The sequence below is a fragment of the Zootoca vivipara genome, chromosome 5, assembly GCF_963506605.1.
Source record: "Zootoca vivipara chromosome 5, rZooViv1.1, whole genome shotgun sequence".
NCBI lineage: Eukaryota > Metazoa > Chordata > Lepidosauria > Squamata > Lacertidae > Zootoca > Zootoca vivipara.
The window spans coordinates 81,603,615-81,620,755 of record NC_083280.1 but is presented as its reverse complement, the minus strand read 5'-3'; the positions used below and the strand labels follow the sequence as shown (position 1 = coordinate 81,620,755).

The 17,141-nt window shown below is 40.8% G+C and overlaps 1 protein-coding gene across 1 annotated transcript in view; it reads right to left on the bottom strand.

Moving 5' to 3' along the window:
• Positions 1–9,033: 9,033 nt before the first annotated feature.
• The window catches only part of ZCCHC24 (zinc finger CCHC-type containing 24), a 127,299-nt gene continuing 119,191 nt past the window's right edge, over positions 9,034–17,141 (bottom strand). Inside the window, exon 4 of the mRNA XM_035138331.2 lies at positions 9,034–16,982. Within this exon, the coding sequence (XP_034994222.1) occupies positions 16,869–16,982 (114 nt within the window). The 3' untranslated portion in view covers positions 9,034–16,868. The remainder of the gene's footprint in view (positions 16,983–17,141) is intronic.

Genomic DNA, 17,141 nt, shown 5'->3' with positions numbered 1-17,141 from the left:
TTTCATATTTCTGTTTACTTACTATTTCATAATAAAGTAATTATAAAATACTTTATTTGTGTTTATTTGATTCCTATTCAAGAGAATTACTTTATATATAGTCAATATAGGAACAGAGTTAAATTTTTTAACTTTTTAAATGGTGGTGTGCCTCGTGATTTTTTCCCATGAAACAAGTGTGCCTTTGCCCAAAAAAGGTTGAAAAACACTGGACTAATGTACATATTTTTACAAGCAATTTTGCTAAATCAGTGCATGTTATTTTCACTGAGATACTCATTTTTGTGCACATGTTTTGTAAACATTGGTTGAAAAACTGCATCACAAAATTCAGATGAACGCGAATTTCTAAGGAGGACTGTGCTTCAGAAAGTATTAATTTGATGGATTCATGGTTTAATGTGAACTGAATAAAATTTCTCCCCGATCCCTATTGGCAACACAGTAATAGCAGGCAAGGCCTAGGAGAAACAGGCGGGAACTGCTGCCCCCCCATCCCCTACATAATCAGTCACCTAAGGGAGTTGCCTCACTTTGCCTAATGGTAGGGCCAGGCCCATCTGCACCCCTATCCAAAAGAATATGCAAAGGCAAGCAGGAGCATCTGCTCTTTCTCCTTGTTCTTTTCAGTACTCACATGCTTGAGAGGGCGAGTAAAGAGGCAGAAACAGCAAAGGAGGAGCAGGGCCCCAGAGATCTCTCAGAGGGTCCTGGGCTTGCTTCCAAACATGTACAGTTACGATCGCATTCCAGAGCAAGACTGCTGCCTTGTTTGATGTCAGCAAAGACAGACTGAGCAAAGGGAACATGTTGCTTGTGAATTGGGCTTCTGGTTTCATTATCTTATTTCCAGTTAATATCATTAAAAATATATTCATTTATTATCCTGAAAAGCACTCTTGCCTGCCAGGGTTTGCCAGGAATGATTGACAGTACAATACACACAGAAATGTGGAGTTGAGGGCAGGAGGCAACAGGAGAAGAAGGCAAATAATTAAGATAAAAACACACAGGATAACAAATGACATCACTGAGATGGGAACAACCTGGGGCCCTGCTAAGCAAAGCATTCTTAGTCAGCAGTGGCCTGCTGCGGCAATATTATTCTAACCCAGTTGACTGCCTGATATGAAATTCAGGCTACTTTTTTAGGGGCCTACATTCTAAAAAAATAACATGAACCAAGTTTACATTAACTGCAGGTTGTTAATAGCCAATGAATGGAAGGGGGGGGGAGAACCCCACAGCAGCAGCTGTGTTTCATCCTATGGAAACCAAGATGTGCTCTTCAGAGGTTAAAAAAAGCCAGTTAGAACTAATGCTCCTGTTCCAGAGTCAGCAGCTGGTTCTGAAAATATGACCCTGTGGCCAAGATGCCTAAAACTGCACAGACAAGCAGGCTACTTGCAAGAGCAGTGTAAGTTAGGGGTTCTGCCGTGTTCCATGGGATTTCCAAGTAATTGTCCAAAGCTTTGCAACTTTATCCTACAATCCTATATGCCAAGTGTCACCGACCTTTTTGGGCCAGTTGACACATTTAGAATTTTGAGAAAGTGTCATTTGTGGCAGCCACAACATGGCTGCCATGGGATGAGTAGCAAAACACAAAATGGCTGCCACATCCGCAAGAGCAGAAAAAGAGACAGGGCCACAAAACGGTCATACCTCCTTGCCACCCACCCCATTAACAGTGCAGCGTCAGACAAGAATGGAGCTGGAGGATCAAACAGTCTCTCATGTATAGTCAGTTTTTGAGGAGGTATTTACTGAGACTGCGCACACTGATATGTGCAGGCAACACACCTGGGAGTAGGCCCCACTGAACTCAAGAGAAGGACAAATTTGTCAGTTTTGGTTTCTCTCAGTTTCTTGTTCTTCCAGTCTTCTCTCCATTTCCTCATTAGTTTGTGACTTTATAAATAAGGAAACCATACAACATTTTGCATGTTATATTCAAGCACATTTCTCCTCCTAATGCACACATCTTTGAATCCAGCTTTGCCTAATAATTGCACCTTTGCAAGTAATTTCCCCTAATGCAACACACCTTTGTATGCTATTTTCACCAATGCACATTTTTAGTACACTTTACCCTAATACCGTATGTGTGTACTTTTGCGTGCATTTTATGGCTGGCAAACTGCATCACAACATTTGGAGAAGTGCAGTTGGCTCTGCTGAAAAGAAATTTAAAGTATAGGCACATTTAATGCATAATTTGGGATAACATACATATTTGCCACTTCACCAAAAAGGTCTGGGGGAGGCATCCAAAAGAGTTAAAGCAGTATAAAACTGAACCTCTCATCCTAGTTCACAAGGTTCTGGTGATGGGATTATCCCCACCCTGTAAAGAAAAAATGGTACTTAAGAGGTGGATTTAGAGCTATATGATTATACCGGTAGTGCCAATAGGCCCATAGAATCAAACCTTAGTAATCCCTATCTCTGTCCCTATGCAGGACTGATCTTCCTTTTCAAAGCTATGAACATTTTTATTCCTTGTGAACAAGAAGAATCTAAATAACAGCACTTGAAACATGAGAGAAAATATACTCTTGTTAAGCATTTTCAACTAAGGCTCCAAGCTTTTGTTCCTTAAATTAGTTATGTCTTTTCAGAGGCTGTCCAGATAGCTTGTCTCCAAATGTTGGGGAGGTTATTACTGTGTTTTTGAAAATGGTCAGAGGTAGCGACAAGTGCTTAATTCCACAAAAATTTTACCTGTCTAATTGATCTTCATTTATATTTATATTTATATTTCCACAATGGTTCCTCAAAGAGAGAGGTGTCAGGGCTGAGGCTTATTTGGGAGCACTGCCATGAGGGCAAGCAGCAGCGGGATGAGGAAAAGAGACTTTGTACATGCCCACAGGCCACAGAATCATAGTGTAAATCTGGGAGGGACCCCAAGGGTCATCTAGTCCAACCCCCCCTTCAATGCAGGAATCTCGGCTAAAGCATCCATGACAGATGGCCATCCAACCTCTGCTTGAAAACCTCCAAGGAAGGAGAGTCCCCCACCTTCCGAGGGAGGCCATCCCACTGTAAAACATCTCTTACCGTCAGAAAGTTCTTCCTTAGTCAGAATCTCCTTTCTTGCAACTTGATGCCATTTTCTTTGCTATGTACTACCTCACTGTACTCCTGTAGGAGGAGAGGAGAGTCCAGGAGTTATTTCCAGTTGGGTGTGTGCATGTGTGGAATGAAAAAGGGAGGGACTGAAAAATGGGATTGAGAGGCAGAAGAAAGAGCCCTCAGGAGAGGAGTCCGCGTGAAGTCACTGTGAAGGAGGTTGTCATGGCTTTCTAACTCAGCATCAGTGAGCCACACCTGGGTTCACCTGGTTCTCTGTAATAGGGATGTTGGAACCTCAAATGCAGGGGGCTGAATGTTGCCTCTCTAAGCCTGTCTATCTGGCTCCCAACAGTCTCCACAGGTCACAAATGGGTCTCCAGGCCACAGGCCTCACTGCCCCTGCTTTGAAGCTTTTTTGTGTGGCTTGAATGTGTCCTTTAACTCTAATAATGCCTCTCGCTTGCTTGCTTGGATGGTTGTGTGTGTTTGTGAGATTGCATGCAGAAAGTAGCCTAGTATACAAAAGTAAAACAAGTATTCATTGCTTGGTCCACTTTTATGTGGAAAGTTGATCAGAAAGGAATGCGGGCCTCAGACCAAAAAGAGTTCCACACACCCCTCCAAAAAAATGGGGGGAGAGGGTTCAAAGTGAGTGAGTGAGATGAACCCTCTTCTCACTGTCCACTTTTTAAAAAGCCATTCTTCTCCCAACAGGGCTTACTTCCTTTTCTGTCAGGGAGCCTCACGATAAAAGGCTTTTGAAAATTTGGTTGTAAGGGGGAAGGGTTGGCAAAGAGGGTTCATTCCTCCCCATGACACACTTTCAGTCTGCACCCTTTGAGAATTAAGACAGCAAACACAATCCTGTCCAAGGTTCTGGAGTATAGACGCTGATTCCAACTTAATGGATAACTGCTGAGATGAGTAGATTATTTAGGAAACTGGGCATCTAAAAACACACATATGTTGTAAGCCGCCCACAGGGGCTGGGGAAACCCAGCCAGATAGGCTGGGTATAAATAATAAAATCATTATTATTATTACATTGATCATTCAAACCATAAATAAGGATATTTTTCAGGATCAACGTATATTAGTAGTTTAATGGCCAGGAAGACTTAGATGCAGCTGCCACTGATTAAGCGTTTGTCAGCTCTTTCTAACAAAGTGGTGTTGTGTGACAAGACACCATGACTTCCTTTTGCCCTTAAAACAGGAAAAAGTTGTGGTAACGCCACAGTAGATGTTGGCAGACTTTGGTTTATTCTGTCAATATAGCCTCACCAAAACCACCAAAGAAATTGTCGTCTTTTTGTGGTCTGTTTTGTGGTTGATGAAAGAAAGCAGGAAGTCAACTGAGGTAATTTTAGATCCGTGCTAAGGATCTAATTATTGCCTGTCTTATACCGAACCTAAATAAAAGTGAGAAGAAATGCTTCATATACAAAAGGTTACATCCCTGGTTGCTCCAGGTAACAGAATCTCAGGTAAGTAGAGCTAGGAAAGAAAAGTGCCTGAGACTTTTGGAGAAGCATTTCTTAGTGGAAAATAGTGAGCTAGAAGGACTGGCTAAGGCTGTTTCATATGTTCATTTATGTTGTGGTATCTGACTTCAGAACCAGCAATGCATTATCAGCTACTAGATAAATACAGTACTTTTAGACGGGGAATTAGCTTTTCTGCAGTGGACTATTTCCTTTTAGTGGGGCTGTTGGTTTGATAGATTGATTGATTGATTAACTAAGGAAGGAGCTAATTTAAGCAAGAGCATATTTTGGATGAGGGTACACTTATTTGTTATGAGTGAGGGCACATTTAATTATTTTGTGGTATTTCTTCACGTATCCACTGTTTACTGAAGAGGCCATGTAGAATTTTTGGCTATGCCCAATATGATCAAGCAGCAGATTTAAAGATGCATGTATTACACCAGGCTTCCTCAAACTTGGCCCTCCAGATGTTTTGGGACTACAACTCCTATCATCCCTAGCTAACAGGACCAGTGGTCAGGGATGATGGGAGTTGAAGTCCCAAAACATCTGAAGGGCCGAGTTTGCCCCACAATGTTTTAATAATTTTGTTCTGGAATTTTTTAAATCTGAGATAACAGTTCCTGCACACTATTTCCACATGCATGATGGACATCTGGAAAAAGAGCAACTTGAACGCCTGGTTTGGTTATTTAGAGGGACAGAATGATTCTCATCAATTAGTCTCGCATCTAAGAATAAATTATACTTGCTGAATGACAACATACACAGCCACGCTGGAGTGAAACTCCATAAACAGTGAAACTCCAGAGATTATTCTGCACCTCCTAGGGATGTTCTTAAGGCTAAATACAGTCCTTCAGACAGATACAGAAGGATGGAATTTTTAAAATCTGGGAGTAACAGGGCAGCCTTCAAACTGTAACATGAGAAATAATCTTCATTGGTTGCCTTACAAAGGAAGTTCTGGGTTCACCGGCTAGGTCTGGTGGAAAGGAAATTGGCAACAATCTCTCTGTGTAAAACTATCAACCAGCATCTTATTTTTGTTCACTGATAAAGAATTCCTGTCAGGAACTTCTGCCCGACTCCAGACTGTTGCTTCCTTTTAAGATGTTGCTTCCATTGGCTGAACTCTCCTGCACCCCTCATAACTTACTGCCTTGCCTCTTAGGTTGTTTCTAATGTTACTTTACATGGTCAGGGGTCCCTTTACCTTTTTAATGTTACTTTAGTCATTAGATAATATAATAGTAATAGTAGTAGTAGTCATGAAATCCAGTGTCGGATACCAGTGTGTTCAAATTCCTGCTCAGCCATGGAACTCACTGGGTAACCTTGGGCCTGACACAGCCTCTCAGCCCAACCTATTTCACAAGGTGGTTTGGATTAAATGGGGAGGGAGAGACCCAGCTTTCTGAGGAAATGTGGGGTATAAATGTAATAAACAAATTATAAATAGTAATTCTAAAAAGGGTTATATGCTGAAAGCATATCAGAGGGCCCAATGAATTTCACGTTTTCAAACCGCATAAGGGTTTGCCTGAAGTGTAGTACAATTCATATTGCACATGATATGATTTTTATGCGTCACCGGGCTCCTTTGGTAGAAGGGCAGTATACAAATTTAATAAATGTTTACCTACCTAACTACTTATAACTGTGTGGATAGTTTCATTATATAGTCTAGTCACTAGCGGGTGGCGCTGTAGTCTAAACCACTTAGCCCCTTCGGCTTGCTGATCAGAAGGCCAGAAGTTCGAATCCCCGTGACAGGGTGAGCTCCCTTTGCTCTGTCCCTGCTTCTGCCAACCTAGCAGTTCAAAAGCATACCAGTACAAGTAGATAAATAGGTGCCTCTGCAGCGGGATGGTCAACGGCGTTTCCGTGTGCTCTGGTTTCTGTCATGGTGTTCCATCGTGCCAGAAGAGGTTTAGTCATGCTGACCGCATGACTCGAAAAGCTGTCTGTAGACAAACCCTGGTTCCCTTGGCCTGAAAGCAAGATGAGTGCTGCACCCCAAAGCTTAGCTGCCAAGTAGCCTGTTTTTCGCGGGAAACCCCCAGATTTTAATCTGTTTCCTGCTGTTCTCGCGAATGGAGAAAAATCCCGGAAATCCCCCAGATTTTCTACCTGCCAAGGAGCCTCAATTTTGGGTGCTGCTCTGCCCATGTGTGGGCACCGGAAATAGGGCAAAGCAGCACCGGAAGTCGCTTCTACACATGCCTGGCGGCCATCTTGGTGGTGGCGGCCACATGGTGGCGGCCGCCATCTTTGTGGTGGCCGCATGGAGGCGGCCATCTGGGTGGTGGCAGCATGGCGCTGTCCATCACCAAGATGGCCGCCGCCATGCGGCCACCACCAATATGGCCGCCAGGCATGCGTAGAAGTGACTTCCGGTGCCGCTTTGCCCTATTTACAGTGCCCACACATGGTCAGAGCGGCCCCGGAAGTTGCTTCTACGCAACTTCCGGGGCCGCGCTGCTGCTGATCCCACATTTTTCAGCGGGAGACTTGGCAGGTATGCCCCATAGTGGCCTTTGACTGGACTTAACCATAGGGGTCCTTTACCTTTTACAGGACTGAATTGTATCTGTGTGGAGTCTGGAGTTTCCTGTTGTTCTGTTCTTGTTGAAGAAAGACAATAAAATTCTGTGTAGGGGCAGATGGAACTCATCAACCTGAGTAGCTTGCCAGATATCTTCAGGAGAAGAAAGGGCTAGGGCAGGCTTCCTCAACCTCAGCCCTCCAGATGTTTTGAGACTACAATTCCCAGCATCCCTGACCACTGGTCCTGCTAGCTAGGGATCATGGGAGTTGTAGGCCAAAAACATCTGGCGGGCCAAGGTTGAGGAAGCCTGGGCTAAGGAGTAAACCCTACACAAATCTGGAGTGGAGCCTCTAAAGCGGTTGGATTGTGCCTTGTACATGTACTTCCTAAGGACAGTCACCTAAAAGAAAGTTACTTGCCACTCTTGATTCCGGATTGGATTAACATTGTATTCGATTTGCCCAGTTTGACTTCCAGGGTGATTCAGTCATTATGTCACTAATTGATTTCATGAAAGAATGCATTTCTAATAGTGAAAAAGACTTCAGCAGAAAAATAAAATAGTGAGGATTTTTCCATTTTGGAAAACCATTCACTCTTCATCACTGCTTATACACGGATGCTCATAGTAACTAGAAATCTCCTTCTTCTTTCAGTCCAAAGATGTTCCTGAAAGTCAGGGGCATACATTTATATGTTGCATAATCTTATTTCTAAGGGAAAAATTGAAGGAAGTGAAAACTGTTTAACATAACAAATTTCAACAGATTCAGCTGTGGTCTTATATATGCTCACACACTTTCTAGGGTGGGCCACTTGAAAAAAATGCTATTCTTCTAAAAGAAGAAATTGCCTGGTTTGAATAGTGCTATATCCTCTGATTGTGTTACACATTAATTTCATGTAACTTTAATTATTAGAAATTGGAATGTTTCCTCAGAAAAGTATAGCAGCTTTCCATTCTGGAAAATTTCCTGCCTCCTGTCACAGTATAAAAATCCTGCACTCACCCCAGACATTGTCCAGCTATATTGTCTTCTCCACTATGTACAGAGTGAGAGTAGGGAGGAAAGTGCTTCATGGTTTCTCTTTTCGTTATTGCTGAATTCACTGGATAAGTATCTCCACATGTATCTACTTACAAACTATACGTTATCTGATTCTGGCTGGTATTTCACTTCCCTGTGAAGGAAGCAGGCAAAGATAAGAGGCAGCAAAAACAGCAAATGCAACGAGTTATTAACTTAATTTCAAGCCCTAATTTTGCCTGCATAATTAACTTCAGGCTTAAAGATATATTCTTCTGGCCTACTTAGGAATGATGAGACCAACCCGAGAGTGTAGTTGTGGATCCATTCAGCTGAGATTTAACTAACTCAGGGGTGTTAAGCCTGATTTATTTATTGACAGTACTAGATTGTATAGCCAGAGTTTCAAGATGGGTTCAAGTGTTATATGTAAAGGAGCAAAAACTGGAGGTTTGGTTTCTCTGTGTCTGCAGATGACAGAACCCTGCTGTGAAGGTTCACTCTGTGTGTGGGGTGTGTGGGTGTGCAGATAAATAAAAGGGAGGGATGTACCTTTTTTTGTTTTTTTGCAGAGTGCCCATGCACAATTCTTACTGTAGCACAACTGAATCCAATAGGCAGCATGGGCCAGAAGAAGTGTTGTGCTGTGTAACCTATCGTATATTGTTTTGTCCTGCTATGCTGCTTTTGCTTGTGCTACCACTTGCACAACAAAAATAGTTTGCACAACATTGTGGACACTCCCACTTTTTGCACTAAATATTTCTTGCCAAGTGACCTCAGGGCTTCTTCCTCCAACTTGCACTCCAGGTCTGGATTCAGGCATGGTCCCAACACATAAAAGATGTAAGAGGCACAGAAGGAAACAAATTGGAGAACACTATGGTTTGTTTTTGCAGTATTTTAATACAGCATTAAACTGCTATAATGCTAAAAGCAAGCCATATACTATTCAGCAAATAAGGCACATGTCGGAATGCCATTTTATGGACAATCCACAACAGAGGTTTGACAGTCTTTTAAACAACCCAGTTAACCAGTTATCACCTTGGTGGCTGAAATAAGCCTGGCACCCCTGAGGCCTATGTCCATAGAAGTGTTATCATCATCATCATTATTTTTAAGCTGTACAAATTAATTACCAGTTACAGAAGAGAAAAATTATATGACTTAAACTGAAAAGAAGTCTGTGGGTACAGCTATGGTGTTGTTTTCTTTAAGTTTATAAGTAATTGAACTAATCTAAACTGGTAGAGACATTACTATGATAACAGGGTTAGTTTTATAAAAATGTAGTGATTGCTGCTCTAAATAACCTTTGTAAAGGAAAAACAAGCTCAGTACAGGATTGAACCTATCTCCTATTTTAGCATGGTTTAAGAATCACACAAACAATCTAAATATAATGGAGCTATGTGAAACCATAAAGCGTAAGATGCATATAATATGTGCACATGCATATTGTATCATTTTATGAATTCTAAATAAAAAACAAACACAAAATGCTTGTGTCAATCTAACTCTTGATTATGGCCACTGATTGATAGTACTGTATTGTTTTACTGCTAGCATGGCATCGCAAATCCCACAGCGTCTTTGCAAACTGTTGTGAGCCTTCCTTAGCAAAACCATGTCTACCCACCCACCCACCCACCCACCCTGAAGAGATAGTGTAAAAATAATAATAATCAGATAATATAACCGTGTTACAGAATTTCTGAAAGCCAAATCTGGACTCTTTGGATCATTTCACACATTACACTGCAACAAAACCAGGGAGCTGCAGCAAACCCTGCTGTCGAATCTAAATGATGTTAAATGTTTGTCACATTAACCCCTTACACATTAAGGTATGGGTTATTTAAAAAAACTAGATGTACACCTTGAAAACCTAATGTGTGAATAAGTCCTTTGAGCATTTACACTTCAAATCTAACTCTTTGCACCGGAGTCCCTGCTATGCTACTATAAAACTGCTGACATAGAAGTCATTATAGCCCCATCCTTAGCATAAGTTTGGGGAGTGGGCTATAAACAAGTGTGTCTTTCACAAGGTCATAAAGTGATAGTGTAACATCTGATTCTTACCAAATCAGTTATAGCTTCTCTAAAAAGGCAATACTTTTCAAAATACACATATAAATAAACCAAATAAGCATATTAATATAAGTTCTAAACACCTGAATAATATACTGGTTACTTAATACTGATATTTTCATCCAAAGGAAAACAACAACAAAAACAACAACAATATGGCTTAAAGAATTGCAAGGTTTTTTTTCTTCATGTCAGAATTATGTACCAACTTTCATATAATATTCTATGTAGACAATATTTCCTTCTTAATGTAGTTCTGTTGCATACTTTATACAGACAAAAGCATTGTAAAAAAAGGAAAAAAGCAAAAGCAAAAAAGCAAATTCCTTTCATAAATATTTTCTTGAGGATACATCCTTAATTTTGTATAATACTTAAGAAAACTCTTAGCTCTGTTAGTATTCTAGTAAAAAAAAATCCAAGGCCCTTTTTGAAAACTTCAGAGTTGTAAAAACACTTTTAAAAAAACCCAAACAGAACAAACAATAGTGTTTTTTTAAAAAAGGCCCTCAAATATATACAAAAAAGGTTACTGCAAAGAGTTTCCAGATAACAATTCAGTATTACAAAGTAATATTTGTAACCATTCAAAAATTTAAACACCTAAAAAGTTTTTTCCCAAAATACACACACAGAATTAAAAAAGAAGAAGAAAGGAACTCTATGTCAAGTATAACTCAAGATAAATACACATCTGCAAGTAAAACTGTAAAATATTTCATAACAGGGGTAAACATTAATATCAATTGACTACATCTTATTAACTGCACACGATTGTCCCTTTGATATTCATCCTAAAAAAACACAAACCTTCATTTGTATAGCTACAATTTCAGCCGTCTTACTGAGTGCTACAGCCATTCAACAATACTTCCAGAGGCAGTGGTTTTTGTAGACATAAAACAGATAGGCACTGATATCCTATATATATATATATACACACACACACACACACACACACACACACACACACACACACACACTGCCTTAAAGAATGAGAGTGTGGATCATTCCGTTTAGTCTGCTTGCTTAAATTTTAACAAGGTTTAAACCCAATATCTGCTTGCTTAAATTTTAACAAGGCTTACATGAGGATGATTTAGCACTTGCATGATCAGAAGCCTGAATAATGTATAGAACAACGTATTGGGCACCATGTAGCCAAAGGTAAGCACTTCTAAGTCCCACTGATTACAACAGATTTTGGGAGTTGCCTCATACAAAACCAAATAGTTGGCCCACCAAGATAAGAGCTCTCTATTCTGCCTGGCAGTAGTTCTCTAATGTGGTGGGTGGAGGTATTTCCCAGCCCCGCTATCAGAGAACCCTTTTTAAAAGGTGGGAGTACCAGATATTTATCCTAGAATCTTAGGCATGCAACCCATATGGCCTGAGCTCTGGCCTTATCCCCTGATGTGCTTAACATTGCCATTGAAATGGATGGGACCTAAAAAGTGCTTCGCTTTGGTTGGATCATGCTGCTTTAGTTACAACTAATTTGGGAGGGGGAGGGATCTAACTCCATAATCCTAAACTCACATTTCATTTTCACTGGAATTTCCAGTTTCACTCAATTAGGCTCAAAAAGATTTTATGCAAACAGGGGTTACATGGAACAGTAGTCAGCAGGTGGTTCTGTGACATATAAAGCATGGCACTTTTCATGCACAAATCTCTATATTTTATTTTGTCGCTGGCACATTTGTTGGAAAACCAGTGCCCCCACATACCAGAGATAAATGTAACATTGGCACTGGTAGGAGAGCTGATGGAGACCTGTGAGTTGCCAATTCACATGGGTGAATATGCACCACAACTTTTCAGATGGGCCTTCCAAAATCAGCACTTAGTACCCCCTGAAAAGCCACTACTGAATATTAGAGGGGCAGCGGCGGCTCCAGAGTGGTATTTAAGACTGCTCTATGTGCTGCTGTAAGAAGTCAAATTTAGAAGTGTCTTTATATACCAGTCAGGATAATCCTGCACATGTACCTATATGAATGGCTTATCTTCATATGTAAAAAAGATGTGTAAAACCGCCCATTATTTTTTAGCACATGTTGAAAAAACAACTTCCAGATTTTCCAGGTGTGTTGTTTGCAAAGCATATTTTTGGCATTTTCTGCAAGTGGATGTGATGTAACAGCACTAAATTTGCACTAGAAATGTATTTCTTAAAAAGAGACAGATTGTTTTCTGAGAAAAGTTGGGCATTGCAACCCCAGTTACAAGCTGTCCTAGTTCATATTTCACTTCTCCTTATTAGATATGGAGATATTACTGCTAACATTTCATAAGTGGTCAAAGAGAAATACTGTATATGATATAACATATGGCTCTTTTGTAACCATATTGTTAACTCTCTCGCAAGCGTGAAACAGAATTGACACTAAAAGTTCAAGTTTTTAAATGCCACCACTCACCTCCACATGCCCAATATCTTTACACAGTCACTTAATCTGGCAATGAAATGGAAGGAAAGTTAGAACTTTTTATACAGGGGCAGTCTTCCTTGCTTTCTGCTTCTTTCTGCTTTTGATCGGCCCCTTGATCATGAAACAAAGCAGAGAAAGAAGTTCAGGGGTTTCTGTCTCAGGATAACTGCACATGTAAACAATATTTGATGCAGAAATGGCCTGATCCCTTGCTTTTGTATAATCACAATATCTTCAAGTGGTCACTGAGTCACTCATAAGTCACTCAGGGAACTATATTTGAAAACAAAAGCCACACTGGCTCTACAGTTGTATTTGACAGAATTCATAATACCCACAGATGGTAGGCATGGTGATTCATGTCACACCCATTTTATTGAGGCCTAGAGAGAATTCATGACTTGTCAAAGTTGATAAAATCAGTCATTATTGCAGGATCTAGCCCAGAGATACTGAGGCACAGTCACACGCAGTGCTGCTAGATGATGCTATAAACTATTTAAATTAAGTTAATTAATTTCAACGGATTCTGAATGAATACCGCCTGCCATCCACATGAGACTTATTTGCTGAATGGACATTAGGAAAATAAAATGAATTTATGTTTTTGGCAACATCATGACAGGTTCACAATGAAATTTGTTACTGGAATAGGGCTTCTACTAATGGACATAGAAAGAGTGCACCTGTTTCTTTAAGAGCTCTGCCACATTCAGCTTCAGGTTGGCTTGCTGCTGTACTTAAGTGCTGGTGTCCTCTGCCCCTAACCACTGTGGCACGGAACCAGGATACACAGCAATTATTTTCAGTGTGTTGGTGGCGGTATGAGAAGCATCATTTATCATGGTGTATCCAGTTTCATTAAAGAGGTCTGGCAGGTTTCATAGTGCTTCAGAAACCTGCAACATCTCTTTGGCCAAGGTAACAGTGAAAAAGACACCTCTGCCATAGCACTTTCAATGCTCTTCAAAACCACTGTCTGCCTTCAGGCCCACATCCCACAGGTGGGACCATAGCTCAGTGGTAGGGGAAATGCAGAAGTCTGGAGGAAAGTCTTTACTGCATGAGATCCTTGAGAGTTGCTGCCAGCCTGACTCAGCATAAGGCAACCTCCTGTGTTTACCATGGGAATGGAAGGAGACTTGAGCTTCTGGACCACTGCAATGATGGTTGATGATCTGCCCAAACTCTCTTTGCCCTCCAGCCCACTATTACCCTACTGGGTTCTAGTTGTGAAAAATCTTTTAAGTATTGTTTTTTTTATACATGATGATAATCAGTGAAGCACTTCACTGCTACTGCTGATAGAAATACTCACCACAAGTGAAATAAAAAAATTCCTTCAGTAGCACCTTAAAGACCAACTAAGTTTTTATTTTGGTATGAGCTTTCGTGTGCATGCACACTTCTTCAGATACGCACACGAAAGCTCATACCAAAATAAAAATTTAGTTGGTCTTTAAGGTGCTACTGAAGGAATTTTTTTATTTTGCTTCAACTCAGACCAACACGGCTACCTACCTGTCACCACAAGTGTTTATGGATAACATGGCATCATCCTTAGCTGACCTGACATGAGATGATTTGACACAGAAATGATCCTGCTTTGCCAGGAACCAAAACATCCCCGTTGAAGATCATCTCAAGTGATTACTATCCAGAGCCACAGTCCACCTGTGATTCTCTGTAGAAACAGGTTGTGCAGGCAAATGGTCCAGTCACTGCTTTATCCCTGCTCTTAAATTTAATACATAATACAGAAAGGAGTTAGAGCAGCTCCAATAATATACCTACTTCACAAATAACACTTGAAAATTCTCTCACTTGATGCAATTATTACATTTCCCCTAAACTATATAGTAATGTTTTGGAAGATAGGAAGAAGGGACAGCTTTGCAGTGTAATTTCCTTTATGCATTCCTATGATATCCCTATGGCTACTTTGATATATTATTTGATATTTAATAGGAAATTAGTGTAGTTGTTTCCTGAAAGTGTCATTGAATACACAATAAGTAGCCCCAAGTATATATTCAGTTAAGGTTTGGAGAATAAGTCTCCCATAATTCACAGTAAATTTACCTCTGCCCACCCTGGTCCTAAATATTTGTACTGGCATATATTCTGCAGTGATGTTGAAGTAGCAACCCTGTAACAGCATGCAATATGGTTTGGGTTTTCTAAGCAGTTTGGGCACTCAGTCTTGTGATTGAGCTTTTTTTGGTCTTACGTCTAACAAAAAGTAGGCCACATAGAAGCTTGTAAGCAGTGATGAAAGCAAGTGAATGAGGTGTTCCTTGTCCCAAACTCCCATCGTGCTTTTTATGCTGTTCTAAGCTCAAGGCTGATTAAGGTGTTAGGGCTCCCACCAAAAATCTTTGGCATAGTGGCACTCCAAGTGGTGGGTGTACTGTTTGGGCCACTTGCATTAGCTCCGACCCAATCACATGAGGATTGTCCATAACCATTTTGCCAAATCATAGGGTCTGCCGTTGCGAACATGGAGAGCTTCTGAACTATTACATTGCTCTGCATGAGCCTTTTGTGATGAGCTTGATTACAAACATGCTTTGTGCAGAGTACCACCATGCCACAACAATTTTCAGTGGACCCTATCTATGTGAGGGGTGTAACGTATGAAATTTCCTTCATTTATAATGTGCCATATTGCTTGGCAATGCCCAAGTGTCTATCCATTCCTGCCCTCCGCCATCACTGTCTTTAAGTCATGTGTGGCTCAAGCACAGTTCAAACAGAGCTCATAAATGAATACATCAACAATATTTTTTTGTTTAGGAACCGCTGAAGGGTTATGGGGAAACTCCCACTATCTATTGTTTAGGGAGCTGGTGTGTTTCTTTAGATGCGGAGAGTACGTACATCTTGAACATAGCGTGTGAGCAGATCAGTTAGTGATACCGCATTTCACTGCAGGAAAAAATCTGTAGGGTCTTTGCTCTAAAAGGAGCAAAGGGCCAAACTGCACTACAGAGTATGTGAATGAGAATTATGATGGGGCAGGGAGGGCTTGGAATAGCCTGCTATGGTGAGACAAAGAAAGTTGAATTTATCGTGTTGGCTATATAAGATGGTTGGTTATGTGGCATTCACAACAGTAGGAATTTCAGCCACCACTTGCATAGCAAGTACATAAAGAAAGGAAGGAGAAGCTTTAGAAATTGTGACAAGGGTACAGTATTGGTCAACAACGCCCTGAAACAACAAATGCATCCTAAGTGCATTTGCTCAAAAGTAGCCTTATAGATTTCAGTGGAACTTCTTCTGAGGAAGCATGCTTAAGACTACTGGCTAAGAAAGATGAATTCCTGATCGACCCTTCCTGTTCTACCATTATACTTTGATGCAAAACACTCCCTCAAACAATTATTCACTTGTTCTTTTTAACCCTCAAGATTCTATTAATCAAAAAGCCTACCAAAAGTCTCATTTCAGTGGCCCTGGACTCTTGGAAAGCAAGCAACCAGATGCAACTCTCAGACCAACCCAAAAGTCAAGGAAAATGAACATTCCCCCCTCCCACGCACACACACACACATGCCCTTTCTAGCTTAGCCCTCATTGTGTTAGAAAAATATATTGTTTGTGGCATTGGCTAGAACCCACATTTAACATTTCCACCCATTTTGTCTAATGCCTGCAAAAGCCATGACGTTATTATATACCTCTCTTGACGAACAATACTGTTTCACCTGGGCAGGATATTGGAACTGTGTAAACAATCAACAGAAACCACATCGGTGATTTCATCATGAACATGATGGGCACAGCCCAGCAAAAACTGCTACTGTACGACCACCACCCCACCTGTTTCAATCTGGCTCGTGTGAGGCTGTTATGCAAGACTCACAGGAAAGGACGGCAGCCGTACAGCAGCAGCAGCGCTTGACAGTTTGTGCCCTACATCAGTAACATCTGTTTCATATATATATATATATATATATATAAACACACCATAGTCCTATAAATACAACTTGCATGTATACACATACACAGGAAAAGGGTTACATTCTATTAAAGGTAAGGCGTATTATTAGTTTGTTGATAGGCAATATTGGTGATGTTTGGGGTTCTTGTTTGATGTTCTTTTTTTCTCCCCTCCTCTTTCCTTTTGACTGTTTGCCGCCAGAGGATCTAAAAACGTGGTGGCAGAGGTGATCCCTGTGTTGATTTATTGCACACGGCGGCAGTAGTACCCCAAAACTTTACATTTCTCACAGAGATGCTGAGGGTGTTCTTTACTTTGATCAGAAACATCCAGGCCGTCGGGCTTTTCCAGGGGTCTCTGCATAAGGAAGGTAAGCACAGGCATTATACATTCGTGTAAATGCGAACTGAAATGCAGCTCTGTTCCAAAGACACATGAAACCATAGCAATATGCAGCCATTTTAAACATTGTAGGTTAGGAGATGAGCACAGAACTTTTACAGACGGCTGCCCACT